We start from the raw sequence: 17991 nt of genomic DNA, 5'->3' as shown, positions 1-17991 counted from the left end.
ATCTCCATTGAGGACAATCCTCCCTGACAAACAAAGAGAAAGCTCTTTAGTTAATAAATAGGCTGAGAGACAGAGAGTGAGAGAGTGTGAGAGAGTGTGAGTAAATCCTGTCCTGGGTTGGCAGCACAATACCAAATCTCTATCACATATTAATTTCATCCCAACAATCTGTGTGTGTGTGTGTGTGTGCATGTGTCGTACATTGCCAGAAACATCACTTCTTGAGGATGTCACTGAGTTTGCCTTTAGCGTCATCAAAATGTGAGCGTATCTAAACACATTTCAAGCTCCAGGCATATCTGTATAAGCCTTTCTGACTAAATTGGGCTGAAGTTTATTCTCGTGATTTTCTCATTCCTGAACTTCTTCTCTGATTTAGAAAAGTTTGCAGTGAAACAGAGGGGGGGGGAGTCCAAGCTGTCAATCAAGCTAGTAAGAAATCGAACACGCGAGACTGAAACAAACAAACAAACATGTACCGTAATGTTTTTTATTCTCCGACTATGATAAACTGAAAAAAAGGTTGAAAACAAACTGATATAAATTAAGTCCAAAGATGAAACCCAAAGTTTTTATATTCATCCGCTTTAATCCAATATTTTAAGAGGCAGCAATTACTGCTTAGTGCATATGTGGTTAGGTTATTGTTATCTGGACACTGCACGTATACCCCATCCTTCCTTATAAAACTGCTAAGGCTCTGTTTAGTTTCATGGCATCTAAATTCTTCATTTAATTGCTGTCTGGATTCTGATTCGGACACTCCCGGGCTTTAACATTGTTGTTTTTAAGCCAGTCTTGCTGGAAATTAAATTCCTTCCCAAGTCCCAGTTCTCCGAAAGATTCCGGCAAGGTTTTGTTTTGTGGATTTCTCCGGATTCTGCTCATTTTAACCCTCTACCTTCACGAGCTTTCCAGGGGGCCTTCTGCAGAGAATCATCCCCACAGCATGACGCTGCCACCAACATGCTTCACACTGGGGAAAGGGGTCTGCTGATGTTACACACGCCCACACGCACATGCACGCCCACACACACGCACACGCAGTATTGTATTCTATTACAGAAAAATATTAAAATGCAAAAAAGCGGCTTGAAAGTGAGCAAAGCAAACTGACAATATTTTGTCATATAATTTCAAATGTGACATTTCAACAGGAATTAATGATACAGGTAGAAGGAGCTTCTGCAGCTCTGCTGTCTGCCAATAAGTGGAGAGGCAGAGCCAAGCGTCAAGCCTACATCTGCAGACCATTCATATTGATGCATGCATATTACCATGCCTTCCGAATATAAACACAGCCCATACAACACTGGCCTACCGGGAGAAGTTTTTTTTGGGAATTCAACCCTGTTGCTGGTGTTTTCAGATAACCACAGTCTGACGGGAGGTTGAGATACAACACAAGCTACTGGACTAACAAACAGTACATAACCCATCAACTAGAATCAAGTTTATAAAATTTCAACCGGACATGACCCTTCATTTGGAGGAGACCAGCACTGTAAAACTTCATGCGCTCTCTGGCAAATGGTGACAATTGAGGAATGTCCAGACGACAGTGAATGGAAAATGGGGGTTTTGTATTCTGTTTTAGCCAAGAGAGGGATTGGTTTTGGCTTGGTAGGAAGCCCACAGCAGCACTTTGGCCTGGATAGAGCACGGTGGTTCTCTGCTTGCACTCTAACGTCTCCAGGAGTTCTATGGTGGCTGGCATAGTTATGCTAGCTGTAGATGGTGGTGCAGGGCTGAGACTGCCAAGCTCAACTGCTCTGCCAGCCTTGGCTTTGGGTCTGGAGTCTGCACTGTTGAACAAGTTTATGGCATCAGCGGCGCTCCGAAGGGGAAGGGAAACAAACTAAAAAAAACAACCTTGCAGTTGGAACCAAATGCTCTGGCATAAGGTAAACATTGCCTTCTTCATAGCTATGTGTGAACCTGCTTGGTAAATAAAGTGATCACTCTAGCTACATTATCCCAGAGGGCCACAGCAATGGGAAGTGTTTGAAAAAAACTTTTTACTTATCCTCCCATAAACATCTACTGATAGTATGCAAGCATGCGTAACGGACACAAAGTGCAAAAGCACAAACCACCAAGCTGAAATATAGGCAACGTTGATATCAATACAGGATGTAATATTCATCCAGCGCAGGCGAACATCAAAGCAGACTTACAGTAACAACATATCTTTGATAACAAAAAAACAAACATTTTCATAGAAGAACCATATGTGTGCCAGTCCAACCCTGAAACTGTTCAAAACCCAACATACTCTTATCAGCAATGAACATATTGATCATAAAGCCAGAAAGTGAGCTGTGTTAGATTGAAAGTGTTAAAAAAAAAACCCGCATGGGGTTTCTTTTTCTTTGCATTGCTACCAGTGAGACATTAAATGTTATCCAGAAAGTCACGTTGGAGTAACAGACAGTTACTCCAGTTTGTTTACCAGACGGGACTTTACAACTGTGTCATCACAGTGGCATTATTTTATCATAATCATTTCATCATCATAAAGTAAAATACTAGGAATTGGACACCGCAGCATCTTGTTGGGTGACTTCCCATTGCGGCCCACAAAAAATCTCTGAATGAAGAGGCTTTTACCCAAACACGGCTAATTTTGCTCAGAACTTGGCTTGACCTATCATTTCTTGGTACCTTCTTAAAATGTCCTCACTTTGTATATTATTGGACTTTTCTTTATGATAACCTAGCAGCTGAACACCAAACCTGTTGCTTGTGGTTTAGTTTAACATGTTGTCAACATGCAATATGAAACCTCAATGTGAGGGTATGAATTGTGATGATCGTGGACTTATTGGACGATATTCAACCCTCTCCCTTATTGGACTGTGGTATGAAGCTCTGCTCTCTCAAGAAGAGTTACTCACGGGGTGAATTGTGGTTACGGAGGCTGTCCTTCAACCAACTGACCTCGGGTCAAAGCTCATTTAAACAATCATCTATCCAAGTCAAGTTTCTTGTAATAACACTTTGCAACCCTGTCCTTGGCCAGCCCTGTTCTGTGACCTCACAGGACAGGGCTGGCCAAGGATCTCACAGGACAGGGTCGAGCAAGAGGCGAACATCTATAGTTGGATCAATGACCAGTCAATCATTATAATATCGCCTTTTATATTCCGAGGTTGAAAGCGCTGCACGTCGAGAACCATGCGTGTCCACAAATCAAAGGGAAAGCAACACGAGGTGAATGTTGCCTTAATAGGACACAATAACACGACGCAGAGTGAGTTACAATGTCTTGCATGTCTGGTTTAACAACCTATGCTTTTCACGACTGTAAAACTACATTTGAAAGATTAATCGGTCGGAACTAATAAAAAATGAATAACAAAAAGGAACGCTTTTTTGATGTTCTTTCAATATCACGCAACCGTGTATGTATTTACAGCATCACTTAAATACTTGTCCATCAATCAAAATAAGACAAAATGCCTTCTGTTTGATTGAGGGATCCAATCTCTCTAAAGTACTAAATACTGAAATGTGAGAAAACAAGGGCTCTCCTCTAAATCCATTAAAGCGAGGCCTTGTGGTTCCTTGATAGATGAAAGTAATTGTTTTGGAATGATTTCTTCCATCATTTCACCAGATTGAGCTCCCTGTAAAAGGCGACAATGCAGACTGAACGGTCTCTACCTGCATTGACTTCCAGCAACCTCCTCTTCTTCTGCTGTCTCTCCTGCTTTTCACGCTCAGCCTTCTCCTTTGCCGCCCGCGCTCTTCTCTGTTTCTCCTCCGTCTCCCTCCGCCTCAGGTTTTCCTTCAGTGCTTGCTGTTGGAGGGAGGGGGAGGGGGGGGGGGGGAAAGAATACCAGAGAGATCATTAATTGGGGTTAATTACAGGAGTGTAAAGCCTGTCAAAGGCAGATACATCTTTATCATACAACATTAATGTCAGATGAGACTTCTAAGGTTCATTTTCAGCCTGGTCTTGCCAACTAGACACAAAAAAAACAAAAAAACACTTGAAACCAGAGATCCGTAAAGATTGAGTGATGGAACAATGACGTGAATAGAGGCTGCTGCAGGTGCATTCATTTCTGTTCTAATTTTGACTCTTTCCTAACATGACCCGCCAGATGGTGTGTTACGCAGAACCCTCTGAGAAGCCGTCATTGGGAACAGTTTGGAAAAGGGCAGGCACTTTCAAAAATGCTTGGCAGTTGCTTGGATGAGCCATCTGTCAATCAAGCCGTAGCCAGTTGGGAGAAGAGCGAAAACATTGTTTCCATCAAGAAAAGCCTTCAGCGCCGTTCTTCGTCTCCACTTCGGATATAACTGATGCTATGGCAGCATCGAAGCTAACCACTTCAGGAGCCGCCATTGTAGTTTTTACCAGGCGCCTCTCCGTTGCACACAGGACTGGCGTGCCGGTCAAAAGGGCTTAAAGCTCGGTAAGATGGATAGTCGTGTGATGTGCTCCTGCGATTCTCGCATGGATTTTCGAAGATCCTGCTACCAGCGAGGTAAACTCCATCCTGGAAAAAATACATATATGTATTCATATTTCTAGAGAGTATGAAAGCTCTGTTTGGATGTTTTGCTTGTTCTTTTGTTTGTCGCTCTACACTCTTTATCCCTCGTAGCATCACCTTTGAAGCTCGTGGGGTGGGAAAAAAACATTCCCTTGTGTTTAAAAGAATATATACCAACAATATCAAATGTACAAAGTATAAAAAGGCACACCAATGCAACAATGGGTGTATTAGTGTGTCTATGCGTGGCTGTGTTAGGGTCAGTAAGACAGCATCAGCATCCCCTGGTGGATACCGAGTGAGAGTCAGTTAACAGCTGGTGAGCTCAGTAGCAATGCAACGGCAGAGGAGCTGCACGTGGGTCACAGGTGCTCCTGTGTAGGCGGATGCTGACGTCGACAACACTGACTGCAGGTCAACTCGAAACTTAAAACCCCCTGATTTTACACAATGTGACAGATTGTGAGTATATTTAAAACATAATTAGGGAAACTTTCCTATACTAGTATACGTAGTTACAACCCTGGAATGTAATAAGGAAAACTGAATGTGTTTAGAGTTAAAGTATTGCACAGTACTAATTATAAATCATATTCCACAATGCTTATGTTAGGATTCCTCTTTAGCAGTAAATTCTTCTGATTTGAATGTTAAAATTCTAGTATTGCAATATCGTTATATCCTATATATAAATATATATCTACAGTACATCAACCACTGTGGGTACAGGCTCTATAATCCCTTTGCCAAAGGCTTGTTAAACTCAAGATAGTGTCGATAGCTTAATAATGCCACAGGCAAGAGACAGACTGCATATGATTTAATAGAGTGCTAGCACGATTGCCATCCTGATCAATAACCAGTCACTTAAAGAAAGAGAGTCTGGGCTTTCATCAAACACCCAACTCCTCCTCCTCGACGTCTCCCCTCCTCTTGCGTTATTCACACAGCCCGACTTGACAGGCAGGTCAGTGGAAGAATAGCAATGCCGGACCAACATTAATAGATGGACACAAACAAAGAACAAACGCACACGCTACAACAAAAAAGTGTAGTCCATCGAAATCGACACAATAAAGAGGGGAAGTCACTTATTGAGGCTCACTGACAACCTCTTATTAAGTCTGTCAGCCAGTGACCATTTCTGGAAATTATCGTCCACTTGAATTCAAAATAAATCTGTGTAGTTGATTCAGCATCAACAAGCCACTTGAAATATAGAGGAACGACAACTTCAGTAACCTCTAATGCTAAAATGACTAATAGTAGGTGTGTTCCAGTAACGGTGTACAATACTGGTGAGTAAAGCTGCATATGTGGTCTCCAATAGATGCTCTACGACCGCATGCCAGGACCTTGAACTTTCGCTCAAGGACTTATTTTCTATTTTGAATTAATACAACGACCACATCTTGTCGGAGGTAAGATAATTCAAACAACAATTATTTGAACTCACTCGCATGAAGAGACAATAGACGGTAACGACACTGATGAGGACCACTCGGCAGGTTTATAGAAATTCAGGAGGAGAGAGAGAGTGTGCTGAAGAGGAGAGGAAGAAGGGGAAGCTGAATACCAAATGACTGACACGCAGAAGCTCTATTTCTAAATGAAACCAACTCCTCCACAAAATTAACTTTGATTTAATGTAATGAAACTGTCAGTTGCCTGTGGCAACCACTGATTCACAAATTACTATATTCTTAATGGGCATGCAATCTGGTAAATTACGGGTGGAGAGAATGAGGGGAAAAGAAAAGGAAACGACAAGAGCACCGACACATAATACATTTCCAATCAGGAACAATTTAGGGATCCCAGGTTAGTATTCAGCTGTGATGGATGCCTCATGTGAACTTAGTCAAAACTCTGAAACTCCTTTTCCTCTTCACGCTCTCATTGAAATGTCAAAATACATTTACTGAAAGAGAATGAAAACAACAAAAAGACGTCACTACCCTCAAACAAAACCATTTTCCTACAGACAGCGAAGCGAGCGAGTCGGTGGTGAAATCAGTGTTGTTTACAACAGCCTCACAGATTGGACTGCTGATTACTAAAATGTAACAAGATGCCCAACAAACATATGATGCAATTGATAAGGTTGCGATGAAATGAACAATTGTGAGCCAATAACAATACGGTTAAGTTCCAGGTAATTTCATTAAAACGGGACTCCAACAACGGTTAGGAATTAAAACGTATTACAATTCATCCCGAGAGGGACGTGAACGCCTGTCCCAAAATTGCATAACAATCCATGCTAGAGTTGCTGAGGTATTTCAATGGAAACCTACTGCTGGCACTGGATGCACCGCCTGGGAATCATATTGTACCAAGTTGAGATATTTCTCCAAAGAAGTCAAAACTTTGAACTGAGGAAGGTCGAGGGTCACCATAGTCATCAGGGTGTTAACCAATAAATAGTTGGAACAAGTTTCATGACAATCCACCCGGTAGCTGTGAGGTTCTTTCAATCCGAACTCAGTGGGATTCGTCCTCTTGGGACCACGAATGCCTGTACAGAAGGCCATGACAGTCCGTGACAAAGCGTAGGACCAAATAACCGATGGAGCCCTTTCTGATGTCGTGGCTGCAAGGTGACGGCAGGTGATTTCAGTAATACGGCGATGCAGAGGTCTGTAGAGGCGACCGCTTATTTAAACCTGGACACGTTGCTGCTGCCAGCTGCAGGGAAAACAATGATTAGTCAAAAAACGGTGTGGGCCTGCTCAAGAGGATCACTTTCAAAACTGAGGATCACGCTTAAACTGCACAAAGATAATAGGCAGGGAAAAAAACCTGCTCAAGAACATAAAAAAAAAACATCCTTGTTAAAACAAAACAAAAATTGATATGATCACAGCTGGCACAAAAGGGCCTGCTGTCCTCTTAAATCACAGAACCAATTAGCAATCCGAGAACAACAGAAGTAACAAAGAGCCTGTGTGGACATTAACGGACTACAGTGACATAAAACATTAATTGTGAGCATATTCAAGGCAGTTTTCATTTGTTTGTAAAAAAATAAATAAATAATGTAAATTCAATATTAAAGGCAAGAATAATCCAACTAGTGAAAAATAATAAGAACTGAAGAAACTTTGATTTTGAGAGATAGTGAAGACCCTGAAACTACAAACTACAACTATAAAGAGTCATGATAGCTGTGCCTTCTGACAAAGCATTCTTGTTACTGTAATGTAGAGCTAGCTGAAATGGAAAGGGGGAGGGGAGAGAGAGAGAGAGAGAGAGAGAGAGAGAGAGAGAGAGAGAGAGAGAGCTCTCTGAGGAAATTGCCCTCCACTCTCCTTCATCACTGCAGGTCTGCTTCCCCCTCCTCCTCTCCTGGATGTCCGCCATTAGACACGCTCAATTGGATTCCTGTCAGATGTGCGGCCTCGCCCTGGGTCTCCTTCCTACGGGTGACTGAGCATGTTGTACGTGCGTGCGTGTGTGTGTAGGTGTGTGTGTGTGTGTGTGTGTGTGTGTGTGAGAAAAAATCTAAGCAGCTTTTCCTACAAAAAAAGAAAGAAATCGCAGACAGAAAATGACAAACGCGCACAAACAAACATACGCAGACACACACACACATTTTGTGCAGGCAACGTGCCCACAGTTCAAGGCTCAGTCCGCTTCAGGCACTGGTCTGGAGACGCCATGCACCTATTAGCACCGGCCTTGGCACAGCAGGGTAAAGGCGGACGCAGATTTGACCGAGAGGTCCCGGCGCTGAGATTTACTGGATGCCTGCGTTCATTGACCTCAGCTTCTCACAAGTTATGTGTGATGTTCCCATCAGAACAAATTGTTGACCTAATGCATAAATAGCTACCTTGGGAGTCTTGACCATATAATTCAAGTCTTTAACACAATGGTACGTTTGGTCAGAACACAAAGGCTGAAGCATGGAGCTGAAAGGAAAAAGGATCACAGTGCCAGCAGCGCATGTTATGTAAGTGGCATTAGACCAATACATGGAACATATTGAGGTCTGTATTATTTGCTCTGGGTCTGATTCGTATCGGGACACGGCCCTGTGATGAACCGTGTGGCGGTTAATGGAGTGAAGAAAAGAATCACATCAAAAGGTATCTATAGCAAACATACACATACAAAGGAAAAGTAAGGCTCAAAGCAAAGGGAAGTCTTTTTTTTTTTTTAATGATTGTCCGAGTTTCTTCGAGCATGTGAAGCCTGTGTAGATATTAAGGTTACTTCAGTCTCAGGTTAGATGCCACGTACAGTGGCCAGAATATCCGGATAGGTGGCAACTGTGGGCAAAGATGTGAATTTGATCATAAAAGAAGGGAAGAGGGCCTCGACGTAAACAAATAAAATACAAATAAAAGTAAAGTAAAAGGTGCTCATGTGAAAGCTGGACACTTTTAACGTGGCGCGACCTTGTTGGCAGTTGGCTTGAACAGATCCCAGTTTAGACAGGGATATTCTTCAAGCTATTAACAAACTGTCGTTGTAATGCTGTAACTCGTTGATATCAAGTTTCTAACAGATATTCGGAAAGCCATCACAATACACACTGCCCTTCTCAGGAGTGAAGGTCGTTAGTTTAGCGGTTGGGCATCTAAACGGTTTACAAAGACTGAATAACGATGTAGACTGCAGACCTATTTAACACCAGTCGGACCTGTACCTTGTATACAGTACACATGAAATGTCTCCATCAGATGCCCAAACACAAACATATAGACGAAGCGTTGGAGTACAAGAGAATCTGGAGGTATAACTAATGACTGTGTTGGAAAGAGGCATGAAAGCCATCTGTGTGTGTCTGTGTGTGTGTGTGTGTGTCTGTGTGTGTGTGTGTGTGTGTGTGTGTGTGAGGTAGATGTTAAGTTGGGGGTAGGGCAGGAACTTTAGTAGGCTAATTAGCTGCTATTATCTGTCGCCTGCTGATTAAACACAGTGGGTCTCCACAGCGCCACAGCTCACAGTAGCGCCGGACTGATAAGGCCACGGAGCTCAGTGATGACATAAATGTCGGGGCGAGACTGGACTACACAGGACTGGCACTGTTCTGCTTAATACCACAGGTGTGATAATCGCACAAAAGAGAAGTCGAGGTCCTGTCTAGTAAAACTTTAAAATACGACTTGATAATGACGTTTAAGTTTTTTTCCTTGCGCCAGTGCTGCTCATAAATACGGATGAAGAAAAAAGCAGGCCTATATTTTTTTAGTTAGTTGTTAGTTGATAAAAGACACAAGATTAAATCAACAATAATTGTTAAATGGCATTATAGTCCACATGAGTTGGCACTCCAGGATCTTTTAGTTCAGCAGGTGCAGTTGCTTAATGCATCTACAGCATGTGCCACAATTTCAGTACATTCTCTCAAGAGCCAACACATTAACACATCACTGGTAAACATCTGCAACATGCGATTAACGGTGAATTAATTATCCTTATTTCTATCTCAACATGTAATCAAATACCTCCTGTAACGCAAAACACATCGAGGCACCCCCAATTCCACTGAAGATCAACTCAAACAACCCAGAGGTCAAGAGGTGCGCGGTGTACTCACAGCGAACATGGCACGGAAGTTGCTGAGATCAGTGAACAGCTCGTCCACGGAGGTCTTCTTGGGATCAACGGCGAAGTACTCGAGCATGTTCTGATACAGCGTCTCCATGTTGCTGTGCATTACCACCAGCTTGCCATACTGCTCCCTGGCAACCTTGCTGAAGCTGTGAGGGTCACGGTCAAGGTCTCTATCGTGTGTTAATTACATGCTGGAGCAGCTATGCTACTCCCTTATTTGACAGCAACACAGGAAGTGTGGGGGAAAATAAACAAATAAATCAATGCATTTACATGTGCCGCTGTAAGGATTGGAGGCCGTAAAACAGATTGCGAGTGGTAAACTGGGCTGTCGGCCTCGGGAGCGCTGAGACCGGCAGTCAGGTCGCTACCACAGTGAGCCGCTGTGACCCCTGTGCAGCCTACGGCATCTGTGACTCATGTCTGGCTGCCGGCAATGTGGTGCTGGTTTATTTGACACGCATAATATTCAAACGCAAATCTATAAACAGGAATAAAAAAAAAAGAAACAAAATCATTCTGCTTTTTTTTTTTTTTTTTAAAAAGGGAGACTTTACTGCACTCAAGGTGCAAACTGTTCCAACATCAACCCTCTCTGCCACTGCCATTTCAAAGCCCATCCAATCAGATCACACATTTGCTGAAAAGCTTTCAGCATTTCTTTTTGCACTTCTTTTTCAAATCCATGTAAACACGGCAGAAAACTAGGTATTTGCGGTCTTGGCACTGGTTCTCTGCCAAATGTGGCAACGAGCAGTGTCTAATAATGCTTTTTTTTTTTTTTTTGTCAGACTAACCCCAAAAATGAGCCTCCCTCCCTCCCCCACTGTGTGGAGCAAATACATGTCCTTGCATCTCAAAATGTCCCAAGAATAGTGTCGAGACCTGGTCCTCACAGACATGGATTTATATCCCACAACACACAGAGATCTACGGTCGCCAAAAAAACAACTCATTTTCAGATCGCCTGCACAGTAGACTGATGAGCATGGAAGAGCATCTCAAGGTCCTCCTGGTTAAACCTCGGAGAGCGAAGGACAGCTCTGCTCTACTGGTACGTTTGTGGACGAGGACAGACAGGTGATGGTCATTAGAAACCAACAACCACCAACTCACCAAGAGTCTTACCAATGACCCCAACAACCTTGTCTCGTGGCAGATAAGAAGCAAACATGTCTGTCTGTCTGTCTGTGTGTGGCATCACGATTACGTGGGCAGCCTCTCTGGCTCCTATTGTGCCCCTTCATTACAGCTCAATTGATGGACCTATTTGATGTCTGGCCTCAGTTGAATCTGGCTGTGGATGGGACGACCTATTCACAGCGGGATAAATGCTGTTCAATAGGCACTGCTCCCAGATTGACTTCAGTAATATCCTTCCAAGCCAGGAGCTTCTGGAAAGAGGCACGAGGAAAGCCTGAGCAGGTGATGGAAAGGCGGAGAGGGAGAAAAGAATAAATTGCAGAGTCGTGGTTGATAAGTATCACGGGGTGCTAAATATTTCTCCTCCTCCCGTTCCCACTCTCGTAAAGTCGTCCCCTATTCCAGAGAAATCAGTGGCCCACTGCAGCTCGCTCTCGAGAATTTCTGTTCAATCTTGCTTTCTTACTGATCCTTCACTCTTTTCCCTCCATCTATTCCATCATACTGTCTTTGCCCATTCTTTCATTTTCTCACTCTCCTTTTGTCTTCTTCTTCTCTCCAGTTCTCAGAGGCCACTTTTCCCAGCGTAGCTCAGAAGTGTAACACTTGACCACCAATACCACTAACTGCGTATTCAAGTAGCGCAGTAGGTGTCATGAAACTTTCAAGGTCACCGATGTGACGCGCCGAACGTCTCACGTTTAGCTGGCGACTGTCGATTTTGTTCGTGGGAATAATGACGCACTTCAGCTGCAGGTGAAGCTGTATCATCTTTAAAAGATGCGTCTTCAGGATGAGCGCTGGAAGAAAAGAGCTAATCTCTTTGCCTTTGATCTAGTACTTTTAGAAATCTTATGACCTGCACGACTGGAAATCTTCAAAGATTTGACTGAGTAATGTTCAGCAATGGTCGGTATTCTCCAATGTGGGATAATAAGGAAAATGAGCTTGATTATGCAAACACGGCTTGCCAAAATCGATTAGCAGGCACATCTATAGTACAGGTTAATAAAGTAATCGTGTTCATAATGAGAGTTGCCGGGGATTTTTTTATTTACATTCTGTGCAACTAATTATTTTCAAATTAAACTTAAAAATGATATGAAAAAAAAATGACAAATTAATTCAAGGGTGCACCAAAGTCAGTTGCTTTCAGGAGTTTCCAGGTTGTAGATACAGGAAGTGACTAATAACAAGGCTATCAATAAAACTGTATTGGTTCTCTTGATTACAGGTTTCTGTTAAATGTGCAGGGGGGGGGGAGAATTAAAGTTCCAAAAATATGAGCACAGCATGGAGTGTGAGGTTCTCATCGGCCTCGAGGTAAATATGACATTGAGCAGCATAAGCGGCTCCATTTAGATCAAATATAAGATCTGATGAGACTTTTGGTCTCTATGGCTTAAAATTAGAGCCTCGACGCTCAGTGTTTGTATTTCCATGAGCGGCTTTTACAGTAAGATTCCAGATTTTATTTTCACTTTTGAAGGAGTTGCTAAAAATGAGACTTTTCTTTTTTTTCATGGCACCTGGAGTTGCAAAGCAAGATTGTGAAAGACAGAGCTGTCAAACCCATTTTCAGTGAACTTTTCCGTATTGCACTCAAGTTCTCTCCGAACTACTGCAGCACAAGCCATCAGTGGCTCAGCCCCAAGGCTATCGATCAAAACTACATGAAGGGGGAAGGTACAGGGTGTATTATTGAACACACACTTACACACCTGGTCTGAGACACGCCTGTCAACCTGATCCACTGGAACTACCTCAACGTACGGTGAATAATTAACACTTCTGCCAGACAGATATGGACAGCTGTCAACAAGGGGAGCTGAGGAGGGCGCAGAGACAATAAAAGTGAAATTGCAGATTTATGCGTTTCTGAAATAGCGCTTTTGTTTAATTATCATGAACTGACAATTGAATCAAACTAATTCAACTCATTCCGTCTGCAGCAGCAAACAACACTGACGTTGTGAAAAGGAAAGAGAGCGACAGAAAGACGTCCTGATTCTCCCTCTCTCCATCTCTTCCTTTCATTTTGAAGTTGCCCTCAGTGCGAAGTACCCTTCAAAAAGAGAGCTGAGAGGGGGCACTGGTACTAAAGCCTGATTATGGATGGGACGCCACTCATTACTTGCACACATCATCCACAGTATATATATAAAAATATCTATATAGGACTGAGCGTTGTCTCCCATTTCTTTTGCGTTTTAACAGCTTATTATACCTCTACCGTACATTGTGGATCGCGATGACTTGTAGATAGTCTGTATATAAACAAAGTGATGGACATTTTCATTTAGGGTGACGAGAGGAGTAGAGTCACTTTAAAAAAGTTTTCATTACAAAATGTCTTGGAGGCAGTCCAGTTTGAAAGTGACGGGAACTAAAAGACCGCAGCCTGAGAATCTCATTATGTAAAAGATAAAGCTAATGAGTTCAACCGGGCCTTTAATCGACCAAAGACTTCAGAGTTATTACCTTCATACTAGTTTATTTTTTAACTGTGGATGTTTTTTATTCATATATTTATTATCATTAAGACCTTTAACATATGAAAACTTGCCCTTCTGACAGCCGATGCAGCATCACAGTGTTGAATGCAAATATTTTTTTTAAACTGGTGAGGGGAATGCATGCGTGTGCAAAGGATATTGCCATTTTCGTGAAGAACATGTCGTTTGGGTCATCGGGGGAGGAGAAAGTCTCCAGGTCTTTCTCCAGCTGCAACAGCTGCCTCTCCATCTGCCTGAGGCTCTTTTCCAGATTCTCTGCAGACACTGATGCACGCCCACATAAATCAACACACACACACACACACACACACACACACACACACACACACACACACACACACACACACACACACACACACACACACACACACACACACACACACACACACACACACACACACACACACACACACACACACACACACACACACACACACACACACACACACACACACACACACACACACACACACACACACACACACACACACACACACACACACACACACACACACACAGGAATATGTGAAGAAATAAGCAGAAAGAGGACGACTCAATTACAGGTACAATCATATGCATTATTTTTTTGAGGCTCTGAAAGGAAACAGAGAAAAAACAACACAAAAACAAAGAAAATAACAAGGAAAAAAAAGAAAGAGAGGCGCCGGCTCAGTAGCAAAGCACGTTATTGTGAGTTCACACTGTGCCGGGAACACCATGGGAATAAACAATGACTGAGGAAAAAATAAACATCAAGTGACGGCACGTTCAATGCACTGCTTTTTATTATTCCATTTGCCTCTTATACGCTCATGTGTGTGTCGCAAACAATTACATTCATACCAGAATACAATGCCCTTACTGACATTGGAATTGGAGTGAATGTAAATGCCAGTTATTGATCAGTAACACAAACAGAGCAGCGGATGGAGCGCCCGCCATCCTTTGTCTTTTGTCTCGTCAACAGGTGCGTGGATCATGCAGGTGGGAGAGCAGGGGAACACTGAGCCCAACTTTCTGTTAAGTTGGTCATGGCTGACACTTTAAGCTAGTCACTGAATATAGCATATGGCTTAAATTACCCTGATTAGACCCTGCTTGACAAAAAGGCATAAGCTGCTTATTTTTAAGTAGTTTCAAATGTCCCTTGATCCTAATACATGCTTTACGAAAAGAAGAAGAAGAAGAAAAAGAGCGAAAGAGAACTTCAATGTGGCTAAGCTTCTCACTGAACTCATAGCATGAAACCCATTTACTGATGGGAACAAACTGTCTTGGACTCACAAACACACAGATATTTTAATAAATGAGTCTGCGGTCTTTTGAAAAAGAAGGAGCGGCGTCTGAGTGCTGTCTTGCAACAGCAAGTGAGGGTGAGCACTTGAATGTACGTACAGAGCCGCACTGCCATTCAGCTGGATGAGAGGAGAAGGCAGGTGGCACTGTTCTCTCGCCCGTCACTCACGATCGGGCGAGAGAGAGAGAAGACCAAATGCACTGCATTAACAAAGACTTGCCTGTATGACAATGGCGACAGTACATCTACTCTTTCTACTCATTGCACGCTTTATTTTGTCCTCAAAGTCCTGCCTTTAAATTGTATGTGTTCCTGCTTCCATTTCTCGGTCCCTCAGCCACGGCAGTAAGAGTGGAAAGTCAGTTGAAGGCACTGGAAATGTCACAGCCCACCAGTCCTCTAAAAGCTCTCCTCACAAAGTACAGTGTGAGTGACCAATGGTGTCTCAATCAGGGCTGTATTCACAGACTGGTTACATGTATTTTCTAAGAAATCACCCTGCCAATCTGGATGGGGAACAGAAACCTGTTTAAGTAGGCGTTAAAGTTTCAGCAGACAAATTCTTCTTCATTCTTATTCCATTTTTTTGTATTTTCGGAACAATGAAAGCAATTGGGAAGTCAGGAGCGTACAGTTAAAAAAGATGCAATGTGTAATGTCTAGCCCCCTACTCCAAGGGACTTGAAGGTCGCATTTCACCTCTACTTGGTCCATGAAATCTTATTTACACTCATATGTAGAAATATAAAATTTAAAAAAGCAGACTACGAACTAACAGCAGGGCAAGAAAAGTCACAATTCCCAAAACATTCACATAAACATTCTAATTACCTTTGTGTGTAGCGTCGGCCTACAGTTTAGGTTAGCCATCTGTGTTTGTGTCATTGACCGGAAGCTATACGGTCCGTGAGCGTTTTTTTTCATAGTTAATAGTTTAAGAAAACAACCCGCGCTACACTTGTAAAAAATAAATAAATATTAACCTTTGAATACATGATCATGACCATTGCCCAATGATTATGACGGATACAATTGTCCAACAGAGACATTTTAAACAAATCAAACAGACAATTTTGATTCCATTTCGATTATTGTCTCTCTTTATTGCGAAAGCCTTTCTGCATAACAAACCAAAAGTGTGCAGAACGAGGTGCAGACGTGGAAGGAGGCCAGACGGGCAGTCTGCTAATAGAAATTATTAAAGCCCGGTGCTGCGCTGACTGAGAAAAGAGCAAGGGAAGGCGAGACGGAAAGCAAAACGGAGAGGGATCTCCGCTTGTTGGCGTCCTCATCCAAGTCCCAAGCTTTCTGTTAATGAGGCCAAGAAAAGACACCCAAAAAAAAGGCAATGGCGAACGTTAAAAAGACATTTTGATACCGGTGCATCATGCATGCTTTAAGCCCACAGCCAATCAGCTGCTGGGAAAGAAAGCTCCCGTTCAAAGAGGAGCGAGGGGGGATGGGATTGTGTAGCAAAACGTCTTCAAGCTGTTTTAGGAGTGAACAGTCAGGTTTGTTACAATCATTTGGTGCCGATTGGTGTGTTCTCTGTATTGAGGTCTTTTTTTTCTTTTATTTATTTTATTTTTACTTGGGGTTTGCAGTGTCCAAGTGCGAGGCACGTATTCAGTTCTGTTACGTTATATTGCAAAAGGGGTAATATATTATTTGTATCTCACCTGTGAGAGTTAGTCTGAGGGGGGCAAGACTCATTTTATTTCATTTTTATTATCCTTTTGTTTTGCATGTGGTTCACTGAGAAAAGCTCCAATGATAATGCTAATCACAGTAATATATTTAAAATGGTATTCATATTGTTTCATTAGGCTAATAGAATATATCTTTTACTGGCTTTGTTTCCCTTTAGAGACGTTTTTATGAATTGATAGAGTTGATTCTCCAGAGTGGGGACGATATATTCCTATAATTGTTGGGCTAGGGATTAAGGGAAGTGGTTAGGTATTATTGCAAATTAATTATGGAGTCGTGCTGGGGGAGCCGGGACCAAATCCATGGTCCTCCTGCTGCCTGGAGACAGTAGCAGCGGTCCCCTACGACACCGGTACAGCGCTACCTGTTACACGGGCAACAACATGCTTCAGGTGAGAATCTGCCTGGGACTGATCAGGAGTGTGTGTGTGTGAGTGTAACAGCTGGAATGTTTTGTTTAACACACAGAAACGTCTTTGAAAACAGATGATGCTGTGTGAACGCACATCTGTCACAGACGACTTAGGAATTGCAAAAATAATTGCTCTGTTGTACGGTGAAGAGCAGCGCTGGAGACAGAAAACATAAAAGGGTGATTGCGAGTCTTCTTTGTTCCATCTGGCCACCCTGCTCTGGCCTTCTCTGTCTGTGTGTTAAGGCATGAGCGATTTTATTAGCAGTGGGGCCTGAATGGCTGTGGGGTCCAGAGGTGCTACAGACAGATATAGGATGTTTTCGAGGAATAATAATTGGAATATTTGCAGAGGTCAAATCCCCCCCCCCCCCCCCCCCCATTGACATCCTTTTATTACCCTGCCAACCTCCTGTGCTATAAAGGAGACTGAGTGGAGCACACAACGGTGCATACTCGCTCACAAACAGCCCCGCTCCGCACGGAGCACCACTATGCATCATCCTTTGATGTATGGAAATTAAGAGACTGGAAAGAAATGCAGATCTGCCTCCTGAGGCCAAAGCCTGACAAGTGTGACTAGACTGATGGTGCCTGTGGCTGGGAAGCGGGGGATCGGAAATGAAAGAAATCCCGGTGCACACTCTCAACACCGACTGCTGTACATATAGAAAGAGCGTGAAGGTCACCGAGTTGCAGTGGGCTTTCAACCCGAGGCTCATCACTCAGGCCACATGTGGCGAAACAAAGCGTGAACCGCGTATTAAAGCAACACCTCGCGATCGTTGAATCCTCCTTGATGACTCCTCGGGGGCCACCAGCCTCGAACAGAAGCCGGAACCG

At 43.0% G+C, this 17991-nt stretch overlaps 1 protein-coding gene across 5 annotated transcripts in view; it reads right to left on the bottom strand.

Moving 5' to 3' along the window:
- Positions 1 to 17991, bottom strand: part of LOC117747507 (protein diaphanous homolog 3-like) — a 137139-nt gene that overhangs the window by 50086 nt on the left and 69062 nt on the right. For all 5 annotated transcript variants that reach the window (XM_034556831.1, XM_034556821.1, XM_034556794.1 and 2 more), the window contains 3 exons: positions 13869 to 13993; positions 10054 to 10218; positions 3667 to 3802 (listed from right to left, as the gene is read on the bottom strand). In XM_034556831.1, coding sequence (XP_034412722.1) covers positions 3667 to 3802; positions 10054 to 10218; positions 13869 to 13993 — 426 coding nt within the window. The remainder of the gene's footprint in view (positions 1 to 3666; positions 3803 to 10053; positions 10219 to 13868; positions 13994 to 17991) is intronic.

The sequence above is a fragment of the Cyclopterus lumpus genome, chromosome 3, assembly GCF_009769545.1.
Source record: "Cyclopterus lumpus isolate fCycLum1 chromosome 3, fCycLum1.pri, whole genome shotgun sequence".
Lineage (NCBI taxonomy): Eukaryota > Metazoa > Chordata > Actinopteri > Perciformes > Cyclopteridae > Cyclopterus > Cyclopterus lumpus.
The sequence above is the reverse complement of the archived record's forward strand: the minus strand, read 5'-3'. Positions and strand labels throughout refer to the sequence as shown.